Below are 18,268 nucleotides of genomic sequence, written 5' to 3'. Positions count from 1 at the left end.
TACACTCTTCCAAATTCCTTTCTGACAAAATTACTATGTTATCGGTTAACTTCAAAGTTTTTATTTCCGTTCTCTGAACTTTCATTCCTTCTCCAAACTTCTCTTTGATTTTCTTAATGTACAGACTCAATAAAATCGGGGATAGCCTACAACCCCGTCTCACTCCGCTCTCAACCACTGCTTCCCCTCCATGCCTTTCAACTCTTGTAATAGCTTTCTGGTGTCTGTAGAAATTGTATATAGCCCCTCTCTCCCTTTCTTTAACGTAACTTCTACGATACGCCATAGGGTCAGCATTGCTTCAGAGTTCCTAAATTCCTCTGGAACCGAAACTGATCTTCGCCAGGATCAGTTTCCACCAATTTTTCCATTTTGCTGTGAATAATTCGTGTCGATATTTTGCAACCACAACGTCTTAAACTGATATTTGGGAAACATTCACACCCACCAAAAACTGCTTTCTTTGGAATTGAAATTATTACCTTCTTCTCGAAGTCTGAGGATATTTCTCATGTCCCATATTTCTTGCACACCAGGCAGAGTAGTTTTGTCAGGATTGTCACAAGGATATCGATATTACTGAGGGAAGATCGTCTACTCCAGGGGACTTTGTTCGACTTAGGTGTCTCAGTGCTCTGTCAAATTCTTCTCGCAGTGTCATACATCGCACCTCATCTACTTCCTTTTCACTTAACAGTTATAGGATATAAAACAGAAATTAATTGAGAAACGTATCTTCTGCATTAATATGAAGTTCACAGTTTGTAAGAAAGGCAGAAGCACAGACTAGATGCTACTTCGTTTTGTTCTGTAAAGATCAACAGATCTTCCAGGTAGTACAGATCAACAGAAGAAACTTTCAGTTTTTTGAAAACACAAAATTATATAGTAGAAGTAGGAGGCTGTGTCGTTATACAGTCACTAACGTCAGATCACACACTTGGAAAATTGTCAGGAAGTTATTTCGCAACGGCGAGTGTCAATTTTAATCATACACAGTATAAACGTTTCTCTTTTACTTCCCGTACAGGATGTGGCACCCAAAACGGATGTTTCCAAATATTTTCTGAACCAGTAATATTATCTAGACTCTTCGTAGAGTTATAGTAGACCAGGTACAGAATTTTCTCAAGTACGCCAGTAATTTACAGCGTACATAGCTGCTGCGTTACGACAGAGACTTTTTCATAAAAGAATGTACTTTTTTCTGAGGCATTGTAAGGAGACCTAGAAGGAGGCTGCAACGACATAACTTGTGTGGGACATATTCAAATTCTGACAAGGCCCACAAACTTTATCTGTTCGGAAACTAAAAGGCTTCCATCTCTACATGTGCTTAAGAAATCCAAATATGTGAAAGTTGAAATCGTTGGGTGTTTGAGTCACACAAGATGGGTGTTTGAGTCACTTAAATTTTAATTCTGAAGACGACTGAGTTTTCATTCATCTGGTAATCACATAGTAGCATTGCAGCACATATGATACAATGTGGTGGACTGAAACAGCAACAATTTCCACAAGAAGACCTCTTTCTTCAATGCTTAGCATCCATTTTCTACTAAAGTGTGTTCCTTTGCAATAGTGTGCTTCTGCAGATCAAGATGTCTCTTCCGCAAGGAAAGGAAGGGAGACGTAAAGGTTGATAGAAACGGAGTACATAGTCGGAATGGACAAGTTGGGGACGTAAACTGGCCATACTGTAGTGGAAGTCTATCGACTTATAGATCGATTGTGACCACTGGATCTACTCCTATTCGACTGGTTGAGGCAGGAAGCCCTTTGTTAGTCATAACATAAATTTTCAATAATAAAAGTTAGTCTTGATGTAACGTAACGGACCCTTTTTGCGCTACATAAATCTGCTTGGAATTCTTCGTCCCTTTCCATTTACATCTTTTTAATTGTATTTACATTACCAGCTTTCTTCACGTGGTTCAAGTTTTCATATTTGGTTTCTCTTTTAGAAATTGAACCCAGCTTTACTAATACGTATTGAAAGTCAATGAAAGCAGCCGATGTGTACGTTGAAATTGTGTTGGGGTACCTTAATTGAATCTTTAATTGCACCTTGTAATATGGCCCCGAATACCTGAAATAAACAAATCGTAACGCACCAAAACAACAATAAAGGAATTCATCTGACTACGAAATTAGACAATGATCTTAATTAACTCAGCTTATTACATGTAAAACCGAAAGAAATGGTTTAACAATCATTGAATGTTATAAGCTAATGCCTTGGTAAATCTGGAAAAAAGGTTTTTAATGTGTTTTAAATGAACGCATATCTGTATGAAACATTCACGTTCGTGAAAATTATATTACGATCGCTGAAGATCGGTGCATAGGGATAGAAAATACTGCAGAAGAATATCCATGCGCTTCTGCTGCCGGAGGTGAAAGCATGTTGAACCTCTAACTGCAAAGCACTCTTCAGAATGAAGCCGTTACTGAACATCATTAAATGTTATTCGGTTTTCTCTGCAGTTCACCTCGCTCTCGTGGCGCAAGTGGCGGCTGAAGTGTCTGAAAAATTGGCTCTGTACCAACTACTATGTTCCTTTTGCGTCTGAGCTCAGCTCAGTGGGATTAAAGCCTCTCGCCCACGAAGAGCCGGTAGAAGTTGTCTAGTAGCGAAGTTTCATGGAGACGCTGAAGTAAGAAGTAACTTTCTGCAGTGCGCTTCTGACAAGGACGATTGTGTCCTCTGAGTATTTCTGGCGTCACGTTGTATGATTGGCTGAATGATAAATTTTGTGTGTGTCGACTAGTAAGAGGTTGTCATATAAAAACGCTGGTCTCCCTTCCTCACTCTCATTTCAGGTGGTTGACTGGTTACAATATTTATTATAATTGGCGCTCCAAAACGCTCTCTCTCGCCGGCCGGGATGGCCGAGCTGTTCTAGGCGCTACAGTCTGGAACCGCGCGATCGCTACGGTCGTAGGTTCGAATCCTGCCTCGGGCGTGGATGTGTGTGCTGTCCTTAGGTTGGTTACATTTAAGTAGTTCTAAGTTCTAGGGGACTGATGACCGGAGAAGTTAAGTCCCATAGTGCTCAGAGCTATTTGAACCACTATGAACGCTCTTCCTCTTTCTACGTTCGTGCTCTGGCCAATAAGGGTGGACATCTGTAACCACAGTCGTTTTCCTTACTCCCACTTCTAAATTACGTATGTTAAACAATGGTAGCCGTTTATATATTCCCATAAACATTTGGGATTTTGCAGAGCCTGTACTGGTGTAGCGGTCTCACAATCTTCAAAGGATCCCTAACACAATGTTCCTACGCCACCTTCTAAAATGGTTTTTAGCAGCCTACATTTTACGGTAAATTTTTCCTGCCTGCAGCTCTTTTCACAATACAGGACTCTTCCAAAAATAGCATGCATCGCCCAACCATACACTGCTCACTAATAATATGTCTGTTGTCCCCAGATAACTTCAAGATGTAATTTGCGTCGTGACTTTGGGTAATGGTTGGCTCTTCTTTAACGCGCTGTCCGGCCTTACTATCTGGACTGGTTCCCTGCCGGTTTGATAACCCTACAGTGTGTACCCTCATCAACAGCCAAGTGCAGTCTGCTTTCACAGTGGCTTCTTATTTAGGTGTATATGCAAATCAATAAAATAAATCATAATCTAAGTAGTTAACAAAAATATGTACAAACTGAAAGACTGAAGATATAGCAGCTGTTGTGTAGTTTATTCATTTTACAAAATGAACTAAGTAGTTAAGTATTGGCCATCATTGGTATTGTTTCTGTTGTACGTACATATGAAATCGTTAGTTCAAGTGTTCACAATACTGGTGATCATAATCTATCTTAAAATAGTTGTAGTACTTGATATGATAATGTCTGTTCACTTTTGGTTTTGGCTACAGCCGTCGGAAGAAGGTCGTAACAATGTTTCTTGCTTCCTTGACAGCGTCTCAGGATACGTAAGTTGCGTCATTTTTTGTCTGTTCACTCGCTCAACACTGTAATGCTGTTAAGTGTTCTCCGGCGAAGTGGTCAGTGACCTCCTCTCACTTGACAGAACATTGAAATCCATCCACAAGGTTCTGCATTGAAATTAAAAGTAAGTGACCATCTCCTCGGGGACTTTGCGATTGTCTCAGGTTCATTATACATAAAACATGGTACATGTATCGCATGGGCAACAAGAGGTTCGTTGACAGTAGCTACATGTAGTCCCCAAATGACATCACCGTTTTGCATAGGTAAACATGGCTGCTGGAGCACGCCTGTTTGTGGTATCTAAACCTCGGAGTGCCAACTATTCGCTTGCTTACTGCGAGACAGCGATAGTTCCTAGAAATTCTCTTGGGGCTGCAGCTTGCATGACGGGCTCTTTCAGGAGCAAGCAAGTAGATGGTGAGTGTACTGTCCTCGCGGCAACTTGTGTTGGCTGGCGGACAGTGACTAAGCCATGGTATACACTGCAACTGGCCAACTTGCTGTACAGGTTTCTTGTGCAATTGGAAGTACGTCTGACCAGCCACTTGGGCATAACGCCTCAGTTACTCATGCCAGATCTCTCATGTCATTCTCCATCTGTAGCTCTCTAATTCCTTTCTCCAACGTGTGACTGCTGTGATCTCAAACAGTTTACAATACATACGTTAATATTACAACCTTAAAGATATTTCTGCCCTTATTACTCTTCTTTGAATAATACAAAATTCACAATTCCCTTCCAGTGTAACAATAATACAAATATATATTCTCCATTCTTTTATAATTACTTATTATTGTTACCAGAAGTTGAAAATACCGCTTCAGTTGTAAATTTCTTTTGTTATCACGATCGGTTTCTGGCCGTCATAAGCCCATCCTCAGGTGTCGCAACTGAGCTATGGCCCCCGAGCGCGTCGGTGGACGTGTACTAGATTCGCTGTGGTACCTATGGTATAGCTATAGGTAGCACACCGCGCCTAGTACACGTCCACCGCGGCGATCGGGGGCCACAGCTCAGTTGCGACACCTGAGGATGGGCTTATGACGGCCAGAAACCGATCGTGATAACAAAAGAAATTTGCAACTGAAGCGGTATTTTCAACCTCTAGTATAACGTTCAGTTGCGGATGTTCTTCCAACAGGATTGTTTGTCATTATTGCTAGTTTTTGTAAATATTCATCTTCATACATTCACTTTTTGTCTTGAAAGTTAAGACATGGTCATTATTCTATTACTTAAAGTATTTAGACTCATTCTCTTATTTACATTATGACGGTTTTTTCTATGCGTATATCCATTGAGAGTTCAAGTTTATGTTATTTGATCATTGTTTTAAGCGGTTATCTGTGTTTACACGTACTAATCGATAACCCAGAGAGGTCTATCGATATCTAGTAGACGGCTCACAAGCACCAGCACTCTGACTGTGGTTTATCTGTCACCCAGATTAGATGTGGCCACCCTAAATATTCTACTGTTTCAACGTAGTACCTATCTTCCGTTATCTTCATTAACTACTTTTCATCCCAAAAGTTAAATTCTCCACACATCCGTTACTTCCCATCTCATGAATTTGTTTTATTCCTTATACTGTGGATTTCCTAAATTGCAGCGATTGATAATCTGTAACATAAACAAAAGCATAATACGATTCTCAACTCCTACCTGAAAATTACAATACAATGTTATCATATTTCATGTGCTTTTTCTCCTGGGTCGATCCTTACCTTATCACCACTTATACTTAATGGTTACCCTGTTTCACACTCACAGTGGTCCGTGGTCTTTTTCTCTTTTATTGCAGGCCCGTGATTATCTTACCCTTTTCTTCAACCAGAGTTATGTTAAGTTCACTCTTTCATCGTCTGCCGTTCTCTTTTTTCTCTCATAGTTTTCGCCCAAAACTTCATCTGTCTTTCCTGTCAACAGAATATGGAGATACACAAAAAAATATCACATCATACTCTCATCCAAATAGCAGAAACTCATTATTGTTTTACTAATCAATTACACCCACACATTTCAGTGTTCCTTCAGGTCTACTGAAGACTCACAGAGCAGCGTTCCTTCATGTCCGCTGTCCTCAAACTCCCGTAATCTCTTTGCTACTTAATATCACTCACACAAACTCAGATCATGAAGCTTATTGTTTCTTGCTCAGTGCTCAGCTCAGTGCTCTGGCAACCGTATAAAAAATAAAACTAACAAAAATGGTTCAAATGGCTCTGAGCACTATGGGACTTAACATCTATGGTCATCAGTCCCCTAGAACTTAGAACTACTTAAACCTAACTAACCTAAGGACATCACACAACACCCAGTAATAAAACTCAACCAACAAGTATGTCATCATAAGTGGGAAACTACATCTAGTGATCTGTTTAGTGCTTTACTTCTCAGTACCACCTGCACCATCTCCCTGACTTCTCTGGATGAACTTGGACTAGTTTGTGTGAAAACTCTTTTATGACCTTACGACTGTCTTACTTTTGCATAGGATTAGTTCATGTTATTACTACATCCTCTTACAAAAGACCTGATGCTGGATGTTGTGTCTCAGCTCATTTCTGCAAAATTGCTTAAACGTCTTGACCTGCCAAATGCGTTTTTTTCCAATCGATTTGCAGCTACATAGAGATTCTGATTCTATGGCGTTGTGATGAACGATTTTTCAGATGCAGTTTGTTGCTGAAAATACATACAGGAATATGATGCTTAGATATCAGTTCTTCTTTGACCGCTTCCACCATCACCCACTGTAACCTTCGTTTCTCTTATCAGTCCTCTCTGATTTTCCTTCCTCTTCTTAATTTTTGTGCATGTCCTTTCCAGCAGTAATCTTACAGTATCATATTGGCGTTTCCTTGTAACAGTTAGGTAGTCTACAATTCCTCCTATTCAGTCTCCATGTGGCTGGTTTGTCAGAGCTAATTTTGATGCAATTCCAGTAGCCTAGTGCGGTGAGGCATTAACTGAAAATCTGCCAGATATGTGTCGCACGATCATTGTTGAGTATGACAGTACAAAAGACACGTTTTAGCAGTCTTTCTCATTATCCCCTGAGGGAGGAGGCAGGGGGGGGGGGGGGTTCGAAGCCAAGTGGTATCGTGGTGTATAGTCAGCAAATTCCACTGCAGAGAGAAAATTCATTCTGAAGTGTACACCTTCATTACACATTCCATTAAGAAGTCTTCAAATTTGCTGAGTCCTCATTAACAGCTAACGCTTCTAATTGTGTCACTGGATAATTTTTTCTCACTTCACTCAAAACACGACTACCAAAACCAATGGTTTCTTTCATTAATTACCCATCCTGTTCGACTTCTTGAAGCAACTGAAAGCCAAAACCGGTCCTTAATGCATCCCAGGACATACAGGATTTCTTGCTTAGGTCTGGCCAAACAAGTAACGTCTCACTAACACTTCTTTCAATTCTCTGAACTCGCCTTGTTCTACCTTGGTCCACTTCCATATTACATTTTTCCTGTCAAATTCGGTGTGATAACGATAATGCCTACGAATGGCTTATAGATATTCACTGACTCGAGAAATGCACTCACTTGTCGCTTAGTTCTTGGTACTTAGTACCTTTCAGTGGCTTCTAACTTTTGTGGGTTCTATCAGCAGGTATCACATGTCCTAAAAAACATACTTTCTTGGGTCCAAACCCTGAGCTTTCTTGAAAGCTTTTAGTTGTTGTTGTGAGATTTCGTTGTGTTCTTTCCATCTCAGAAAGCACTTCGAGTAAAGTATTCAAATTTTCAGGGAGTAATAACTTACATATCCTGAGTCTACTGAGCTAAAATAAGAACCTAATGTTGTTTATAATTAAAATTATTTAGGATAACGTACAAAAAAGTACACAAAATATTAACCGTGTAATTAAAAAATTGTATTTCCGAATGCAGTGTCTGAAATGCAATTATTGTAGTTCAGTAGACTCAGAACATACAGTTTAATGTCCTGTAAAAGTTTCATGTCAATGGCTACAGTGGTTCCTGAAATACAGGGAAGCCAAGTGACTAAATTTATCATCGTCGGGATAGGGCGTTCCAGCTCCCCTTACTGAAAACTTTTCCGATGTTCATTCGCCTTGTGCAGACCATGACAATTGTATTATTTTTATAACCTTACTTATACGTAGAGTATTAATTTCTTAAAGTATTTATTCAAACAACGACATTTAGCTTGCAAATGTATTAGTCGACCACAATATTTTTGCAACTGGGTCTGAGGGCAATTAGTCAGCTCACGAGTTTACTTTTGTGCTTGAAGCCCATCAGAATGTGCTCGGCTGTGTTAAGGAGCAGACAACTTTTTCGTGAACATATTCTGAGTTTCCCAGTGTATATGACAGTTGAGGAAATGTGTATGGTTTTCGTTTATTGTAGCGTCACTGCATGTTTCCAATAATGGCCGCGGGAGGCAAAGAGCAATATTATCGTGGCTGGGCAGTAGCTCCTTGTTGTTCCCTTTGGTGTGATAGTTTCAATCTGTGACTCACTAGTGCTGACATAGGATCCTAGCAGAAAAAGTGGCCACACTCTCTTCGGAAAGACAGTCTCTAATGACCTCGATATCGACGGGATGTTAAACTCTGATCTTACTTCCCTCTTTGTCAGGAAAAGTGGCCAAGGTGTTTTAAGGAATAAGAGATAATTACTTCCGTGTATCAGGAGTAACTCTACATATCAGATTGACTTCTAATCCTTTTGTGTACAAAGTTTTTGTCTGTCATTCTATTCCTCTATGAAGATTTTAATTAATTAATTTTCTTATTTAAACTCGTCTCTGTTCTCTTATATTTGGATTAATACAAAACTCCGATTTTAAACGGTCTGATGTAGTCGTTTTATATTGTTTGAGATACTAGGGCATAAATATGCCTAGAAAATACGTCTGTAAATCAGAACAACAAACATAGTATCCTGTTGTGATGGCGTTGGCTACGTTACCCCTTAGGAAGGAAAAAGTGCTCACTGTGTAAGCCTTCAGAAAAATGCATGTAGTTCTTTTGTGTTGTTACCAGTTAAACTGCTTTCGTCCTGCAATATCTGTGGATTCTTTGACTGTTCTGGGAGAACTCTCACCAAACCAGAACACATGGAATATTAGTTCACTTTATTACATAAATGAGTAAAAGATTTACTTATATTTGACACAGTTCGTTACCACAGTATTATTTGATAGTGTACAACTGTCACTGACTATTAAAGCATCACTTGATGTGCAGATTACCGAACTGTTCTCTTGAAGTATAAAATGCAACATTTATGGAAGTACATTTCACTAGAATCTTTAATTGTCGATGTCCTACACATTGATGTTGACTGCTGTAGCTGAGGTCTCTGATTTTGCTGAGCTCTTTCATGTCTGACACTGTATTTACCTCAGTGCGCTGCTATGCTGAGAAGGAGGCGTGGCCTTCTGGAGTGCCTCCCACTGGTTGTTGCGGATTGCAGCGAGCCCTCACTAATGTCTGTGATGTCGATTCATATTGCCGACCTCGGTTGGCACCGCAGTCTCTGGCCGATACCCCATTTTGTATGGTAACATATAGATTTAAAATATGTGACAAGCTTTTATCAATAATCGTGGTTTGGGGAAAAATCAATTATCTGTAGAGTGGACACATTATCCTACACTCCCATATCTGATAGAGTTGCGGATTTGAGGATCTGCTGATAGGGGCTCACATTTTAGAATTTGAACTGCCAAGCTAGGTAGATCTCAGGATCCTTCAAAGGAACAAACCCAGCCCCATCCGTTGTCCCATGCTTGCTCAGCTAAGCTCCTCCTGCTTGCATGTGATGTCTCGGTCTATATGAGACGTAAAACATTGGCTCTTCCTGTACCTCTTATTAATTTCTCGGCAAAATTTCACCTACAAGATTTTATAGCACTTGAATTCGAAACATATTATTAAAATTAAATAAGAGCGAGAATTATTCATTTGTGTGACCCTAGTGTCCGAAATTGCTTTTTAACTCTTGAGGGTATTTTTATCCTGTCGTTGCAGTTACAAAAATGCGTAATTTTTTTACCAGACGCATTTCGCTTTATTGCCTCATCATCGGTCTGTAATTAAGTTACTTACATTTTGATTTGCTTTTAGATCAAAAACAGTTCGGTAAGAATAGTTTTATTTGTACATACGGTGATTTTTCGGCTGATTTCTCGATTACATCGGGAAATGCCGTCTGCTAGTACATCGTTGTTTTTCTGTGTAAGACACTGATACTTTTGGCCTAATTTTTCGATGTTCTGCAGCACTATGCATTTCTTATGTTTTTTCACATCAAACTTTTAGGCACAACACTGTATTCTCTTTGTTTTTGTACATGCATGTGTTGTTGTTAGTGTTTTGTAGTGTTGCCAACATAGCCCTTCCGCTACTTTGTCTTTGACTTACAACATTCGTTTTTTAAATTACATTATTGTAAGTGTGTAATTCTATTTAATTATGTTTTTGTGTATTTATGTACTGTGTAAGAGTAGAGAAGGAATAGCGATGGAGGGAGTTTTTTTTAAGGTTCAAATGGCTCAAATGGCTCTGAGCACTATGGGACTTAACACCTACGGTCATCAGTCCCCCAGAACTTAGAACTACTTAAACCTAACTAACCTAAGGACAGCAAACAACACCCAGCCACCATCACGAGGCAGAGAAAATCCCCGACCCCACCGGGAATCAAACCCGGGCGTGGGAAGCGAGAACGCTACCGCACGACCACGAGATGCGAGCAGTTTTTTTTTTTTTTTTTTTTTTTTTTTTTTTTTTTTTTTTTTTTTTTTTTTTTTTTTTTTTTTTAAGGGAGGGAGGAAACCATGACGAGTGGACGTAAGTATATAGCAGTGTGATGGGGTGTGAGTTATAGGAGAAAGTGGAATGAAAGTGTGAGGGGGGGGGGGAGGGTTTGTGGCAGAGTGGGAGAAGGTGAAGGATGGAAATGGCTCATTTCTTTTTCATGTAATTTCATCAACTATTCTGTATAGAATGTGGTTTCCAATATTTGCCTGGTCATTGAGCAACTGTTTATTTTGTGTGAATACATTTTGTTTGCAGAAATTTTCTTGGAAAGGGAGGAGGTGTCTGTCTTTACTAATTTTTATGATATTCATGTCGCTTTCAACACCATAGGCCAATCAATATTGAAGAAATAGTAGAAAGGATATGTTGGCAACACCACAAAACACAGACAACACATACTTGAAGGGCAAAAACAAACAGAATACAGTGATGTGCATGAAAGTGTATTGTGAAAAACATAAGAACAGCATGGTGCTGCAGAACATCTAAAAATTAGACCAAAATTATCAGTGTCTAACACAGAAAAAGAAGATGGGCTAGCAGACGGCATTTCCCTATGTAAGCGAGAAATCAGCCGAAAAATCACCGTAAATACAAACCAACCTATTCTTAACGAACTGTTTTTCGATCTAAAAGCAAATCAAAATGTAAATAACTTAATTACAGACCACTGATGATGCTTTACCTGAATAAAGGGAAACGAGTCTGATGAAAAAATCACTAATTTTTGTAGTTAGTAGTTAATAAAGAAATAGTTTCGAGATTTCACGTCCGATGGCTCTGAGAACACTTGCTACAAATCAGAATTCATTATATGTGCTGGTTTTCTTCAGTGTGAGTTTGAATGCCGAAGAACAACACGATATGGTATAGATATGGTATAAGAATATAGTATTTGTAGTATCAGCTGCAAGCATTCTAATACTCGTTCCTGAGACCCCATTGTAAGTCTCACTCGGTTCGCCAGTAGCATGTGGATTACACAGCAAAATTTCTTCATTGTTTATCAACATTCTGTATTTGTCAGTAAAACTGTTTGGGGCAGGACGATATTTTGTTGGTTCAGTCTCAAGCAACCATACCCTGACAGGACGGAGAGTTTGTTGGCACTGTGCCAAAAAAATCTCCGTCCTGTCTGGGTATGTTATTACGCTGAGATATGGATTCATCAAGAAATTTTTCGAACTAGAGTGATTCAGAACATGCAGATAAAGGCCAGTGGTATTCTACGCTGCTCACCAAATCAGCCACTTAAACGAGTACTTTTTCCCATTACAGGTATTTTTCTCGGTGCTGATGGCTTCCTGGATGTTAGGTATGGCGTCGCCCTTCATCGAGGCGTTTTCGATAGCCAGAGGCGCGGCAGCGAAGGTGTACTCCGTCATCGACCGGAAATCACCCATCAACAGCATGTCTGAGGAAGGCAAGAGGCTTCTAGCGGTCAAGGGCGATCTCACCTTTAAGGACGTACACTTCGAGTACCCGTCACGCAAGGGTGTCATGGTGAGTGCCCAAATTTTAACAGCACGCATGTGAAACATGGTAACGCTGCTTCTCCTTAAGTGTACGTATTCATCTTTTATCAATAAACGTTTTTCAGAATGTTAATAATAACACTTCGGCTCGATGCAGAGCTACAGATTTAACCTCACTACGGCAGCTTGAATGGCAGCATTGCTCAAACAGTTGCCAGTACGACTGAGGAGATCGCGGTGCAGACTTTTCCACAACAGAACCATCTGAGCTCGGAATCTCCGTCTTATAAATAAGCAAGACTAACCACTAGATCACTAAAGCTTCAATTCTCCTGTTTATTATTCGTGATAACGTTCAGCATGGGTGTTCTACAGGTTTTAGAAGCGTTTAAAGTAACAAACCAGAAGCCGGCCGGGGTGGCCGAGCGGTTCTAAGCGCTACAGTCTGGAACCGCGCGACCACTACGGCGCAGGTTCGAATCCTGCCTCGGGCATGGATGTGTGTGATGTCCTTAGGTTAATTAGGTTTAAGTAGTTCTAAGTTCTAGGGGACTGATGGCCTCAGAAGTTAAGTCCCATAGTGCTCAGAGCCATTTGAACCATTTGAACAAACCAGAGAGTGTATTTGCACACAACTGCTTCCTTCGTAAAAACTGGGCAAAACCTATTGCATAATTACTGGCCTCTTTTGTCTTTGCTGGCCTCGTTATACAGGACGCTTCATGTACAAAGTTCGAAATCATCGATGCAAATTTTTGGCTCCTAATTTCTATTCTTAGGCTACAGTGGTCGCCTTATTCGGAATTATTATGTGTGGACGATACTACAAAAGGACGAAATGTTAATTTAGAAGAAAACGTTGCTTCTATTCGTGAAATCCATTATAGCTGAAGAACTGGGTTACTTGCTTAATGGGAAGGACACTCACTTGTCAAAGTCGGCATTAGTGGATCCAGTTAATGTACTCGCCAGAGAAAAAGCCTCACTTATTTTAGTAGTATATTTTTGTTGGCTTTACATCTATTTGCACTTAAATTATCTTGAAAAGTGCAAGTATTAGGGAGTGTTCAAACTGTGCAGTTGGCCGAGACGTATCGAGCCTGGCAGTGACGCGGCGGGATATCATATCCATTGTTCCGTATTCTGGTGTTCAAATTACTGCCCGTCCACAACAGCACACTGGAAGCTGGTCCGTCATGTGCTGGCAACATTCACAATGTTTAATGTGTGAGCCGGCGCAAGCCAGTAGAGCCATGCTTCGGCTTCAGCGGTAAGTGTTTCAGATGTCTTCCACATATTTTATCAGAAGCGTCACAACACAAGATTTCTGTTTGTTTGTTAAAGAAGATCTACGCAATCAGGGAGGGAAGCTTACAAGTCTTTTAGTTACACAAGCAGAGTTACTTAATCCATCTACGTTTACTTAGTCCAACCATTTCCATTCATCTGTAACGACGGGAAACTAAAGAGCCATATTTTCTTAAGGTCTGCAAACGACCGATAGGATATGGTTTGGGAGAGGCAGATGTCTCACGCCGAAATGTGCACAGAAACGGAACAAGTGTGTCACTGACTATACTGCATAGAAGGTACACTGCGAGCCTTCCGCTGATTCCAGTGATGCCGTCGTGCAGTGCGCGTGCGTGCGTCAGCGCGAATTCCAATGCCGGAATGTGTTGCGTCCGCGTCCGGCCGTCCAGCCTTGCGGACGTAGCGCTCCTACTCGCACCGCAGCCAAGTGGCCGCCAGGCCTGTTGCCTGCGCTGGTAGCCCAGATACATCCTGCTGGCTGCTCCTTCAAGCGCAACTCGTGGACCCCACGTAGAGAGCCGAAGGGAAACAGCCGACCGCCTTCGTTGTAGTGAGCCTTAGCAGCTATAGTTGTCCACCGAGGGCAGCTCGGTTACTGGCCACAGACAGATCTGCATCCCGGAGGCCGTGACTTCGCGCCCCGGCCCCGCTCCCTGTGGACGGTATCTTGCAACCGGCCCGACGCTGTCACCCATAGTGCGGAGGCTGGCAGCCGCCCACTCCTCGTGCCGCTGCAGCTCCCACCCCAGCTATGGTGCATCCATGCAGAGGAGGTTGGTGGTACTTTCAGTGGACCGCTTTGCCACCGATCGCGAGAGGGTCGTCGTGGTTGGCCTGCCACTTAAACAATCGTCATTCGCTCCAGTTCGAGACGCGGGCAAAATGGCGAAATGACTGCCCGCATTTGAGCCTCTGGGCTCGCTTATTTATTCGTCCTTTCCCTACGCCTCTGACGTAGTTCCTTTGGAGGGAGCAAGTGGAGTGCTGTTTAATATTTACAACGTCAGCTTTCCTCAGCCTGCTTCAGCCCCAACACACAGAACAGCAAGCGCTGTTGTAACTGAAACGTATGGATTTTTCCCAGCATGTGTTGCCCTCATTTCTTCACATTTGCACAAAGCGCCCACCAGGACGTATCTCCTCACAATCATTTTCTACATATCAACACTGCCCGCGCGTGCCAAACGGTGTGACAATCGGTCCATTAACTACTACCTTCCAGCCTGTACTTAATGGTGGAGCAGCGTGCCCTCCCCGAGAACATCCCATATCTTTAATTTGGTGTCCCTCCCCCCACCTCACTTCTAGAATTCATTAATTTACATATTGAGGCAATCTCTCGAATTTACCATACAGTATTCCGCTCACACTTTACTGCTGCCATGTCACATTTATCATACCCTTATACACTAATTAAGAGCTTAAAACTAATTGCCCCCCAAGCATTGTCGGTCAACCATTCTACCGGTAATTGATCCATTTGCACTTCCACAGCCCGTACCATCTTGTGTCTTACCCAGAAATACAGTATGCAAAAACCTGCTACAAACACGCCACAACTGTTGGTCGATACGCGCACCGCTGATACTTCGTGCTCCTGTTCTTCCTGGATATGGTGTGCATGCTGCCACATTTTTTCCATTGAAATTTCCCCTTGATAGGTCACCCTTAATCTGACCAGGAACTGCAAAAACTCGGGATTAAGTGAGTCATTTAAATACGTTACATTTTGAACGGGTAATACCCTCAGATATCCTTCTGGTCAATACAGCGTATTCCGTGACAATGTCATAACAGCTGAGTCCATAAGCATAGCCAGAAGACGAAAATCCGTCCTGACTACATCACAAGTCGTGCCATTAATTATCATTCCGCCTTCCCGAAGCTCGAGTTTTTTCAACCCTACGGTCTGTCTCCTTCATAGCAGTTCATCCATACATTTTCCGGAGTGAATATGGAGTATAACTAATGAGTCCGCATTCTCATGAAGTATGTTCGGGCTGGCAGGAGGTCCTTCCCACAACTCATCTCATTTACTTCCAGCAGAAACAAACCCGCTTCACATAACAGTACGCACTTGGCCACCTGGACAGATCACAACCTTCCTTTTCATGCACCTTTCCAAATCCACCCGTGAAAAAAAGCCTGCCTGTCCTTTGAGACTAGCAACACTTCCCGTGTTCTCACCTGCATCCACTTACCCAATATCCTCCATTTCACTGAATACGGATGAACGCTGTAGCAGTGAAACTTCGAGTTTCTCCCTGCAACAGGTATAAGCGCTGCTATATGCACCTTGGCTCCATCTGTTTCCACATCCACGCTAGCTATATGAAAGAACAGTGCCAGATCCTCTTGCAACACTTAGGCTATATACTGTAACTCCACGGGAAATTTGCTTCCTACCTGCCGAAGATCCATCATGAATTCCCTAGGTGTAACCAATACGGGACAAAGTTGCCCTGTAATATCGTCGCTTTACTCCTAGCACCGCCAAGTTGGTTCGCTGGTACATGCAGCAACCTCGCTACATTCAATTCATTATCCAGCATACTTAGCAGCAACTGTATTTTCTCCAAATCGCTATTCAGCCCCTCCTTCGTTTCGCTAGCACACCGGGTTAGCTCTACTGCTAACTCCTGTACTATTTTCGTGTAATTCAACACCTCTTATTGTAAGTTTGATTACCGCTTTGTATACCACTCAACAGCATCCTTAATAGAACTAGACATCTGCTGAAACTGAACAGCTGCGCTGTCTAGCTCTCTACACTTCTCCTTCGTTTGATATTCCGAATATTGTCTTTAACAGTTTTCCTACAGCAGTTACCGAGCTCTTCTTCCGCCGACTCCTAGCTTGAGCAACTACATGAACCAATTGTTGCAACTGCTCCCTTAATTTACTGTAAGTGAACTACAACACCTGGATCTCTCCGTTTATCTACTTGTGCCTCTTTTTCGAAATGGCATCTTCCAATCTACACACCTCATTCCTAATCTCCCAGATCTCCACTGTTGCTTTTAGCACCCACTTATGACTAGCAGGGCACATACCCGGTTGTCTCAAGAACATCACACCCAATCCTAGAGGCTGAACAACTGTTACCTGCCCTGCCTCGCCCTTGCAGACGTACAGCTACAGCAGGACCATCATCGTTCCTCACGATGTCATTACATATTTCTTACGCTTCGTAACTTTCACCTTCTGGTTGGGTGCTGATAATGGCGGTATCTCCTCCCTACCATTTCTTTAGACGGTTTTATGCGATCGGGATGTATAGCAGACGTTTTCATGGGGAACAGTATCTTCACGTTGACCAGTGAGGTTATTCCACGACCTGGTGTGGTCCCAGGTATTTCGCTATAAATTTCTTCATTTTCCTCTTTGAGGGATGGGACTATTTACTATTACCCACTGACCCAAGCGGTATTGCAGCAAATTGTCGATACGTCTGTTGTTTCTTGCGCTCTGGTGCCTTCGTATTCGCCTTTTGTATATTCCTCCAAACTCCCCTAATTATTCTGCTAAACTTCCTCAGCAACTCACCATCCGGTCCTAATTTAGGAATCAAAACTTCAAAGGGAGGTGGCTCTTTCATTTCGTACACCACCTCAAATGGTGACAAGTCTTTCGCAGTATGTATCTTTGAATTATAGGCACACTGCACATAAGGTAAATAGGCATCCGAATCGCCGCCCCTGGAACCTATGTAATACATATTTGCAACTGTCTTGTGCACTCGTTCAGTTCTCCCATTGGTCTGCAGATGAAACAGACTAGTCCGTAACTTCCTTGTACGCAGAACGTGGCATTGTTTCATTAAATTCGAGACAATCAATAATAATGGTCTAAGGCAGCCGAAACTTCCGTTTCCAGTTGTTTACTAACGTCTGAGCTACAATACTAGACCGTTGGTCCGACATCGGTACCATTGCCAAAAATCGAGAAATGTGGTCGGTCCTGCAGGTGATTTATTAAATGGCCCGAGGACATCCAACCATAGCACAGAAAATGGACACCTCTGGTAACCTTTGCAATGGCACGTTCTTGTTCGTAATGCCGTTCCTCTTCGCACATTGCAAACAGTCCTTAACGTGCTGCTCCACGTTACGCTTCCTGTTCCTCCACTAAAAGTGCCCTGCCAGTCTATCGCACGTCGCCCGTCGTGATCTGACAACATATGGTCGTGAGCTTGCTGCCAAACGTACTTCTGAGAACCCTCTGGAACCACCACACGTGGTCCGCAACTCTACGTTCTACACAACAAAGACACTTGCGTAATGAAATGTGGCCGTGACTAAAATTTCTGGCACTCCTTGTTCCTTTCCTGTGCCTGCTGCCACTCTTCAACGCACTTCTCTAGTGTACATAACATTCCTGCCCCACAGCATAACTAATCTGCATTTGCGTATGATATCCCTGACTTCAGGATTACCTCGTACTCGAATTCACAAACCTTTTAAACTTTATACCATACAGATAAAATTGGAAATACATAATAAATGGTTCAAACGGCTCTGAGCACTATGGGACTTAACTTCTCGGGTCACCAGTCCCCTAGAACTTAGAACTACTTAAACTTAACTACCCTACGGACATCACACACATCCATGCCCGAGGCAGGATTCGAATCTGCGATCGTATCGGTCGCGCGGTTCCAGACTGAAACGCCTAGAACCGCTCGGCCACTCCAGCCGGCAATACATAATA

General features: G+C 42.0%; 1 protein-coding gene across 1 annotated transcript in view; it reads left to right on the top strand.

The window, feature by feature from the left end:
* The window catches only part of LOC124606966 (ATP-dependent translocase ABCB1-like), a 261,320-nt gene that overhangs the window by 62,870 nt on the left and 180,182 nt on the right, over positions 1-18,268 (top strand). The window contains exon 7 of the mRNA XM_047139103.1: positions 12,051-12,275. Within this exon, the coding sequence (XP_046995059.1) occupies positions 12,051-12,275 (225 nt within the window). The remainder of the gene's footprint in view (positions 1-12,050; positions 12,276-18,268) is intronic.

The sequence above is a fragment of the Schistocerca americana genome, chromosome 3, assembly GCF_021461395.2.
Source record: "Schistocerca americana isolate TAMUIC-IGC-003095 chromosome 3, iqSchAmer2.1, whole genome shotgun sequence".
Lineage (NCBI taxonomy): Eukaryota > Metazoa > Arthropoda > Insecta > Orthoptera > Acrididae > Schistocerca > Schistocerca americana.
This window is presented reverse-complemented; position numbering and strand designations above follow the sequence as displayed.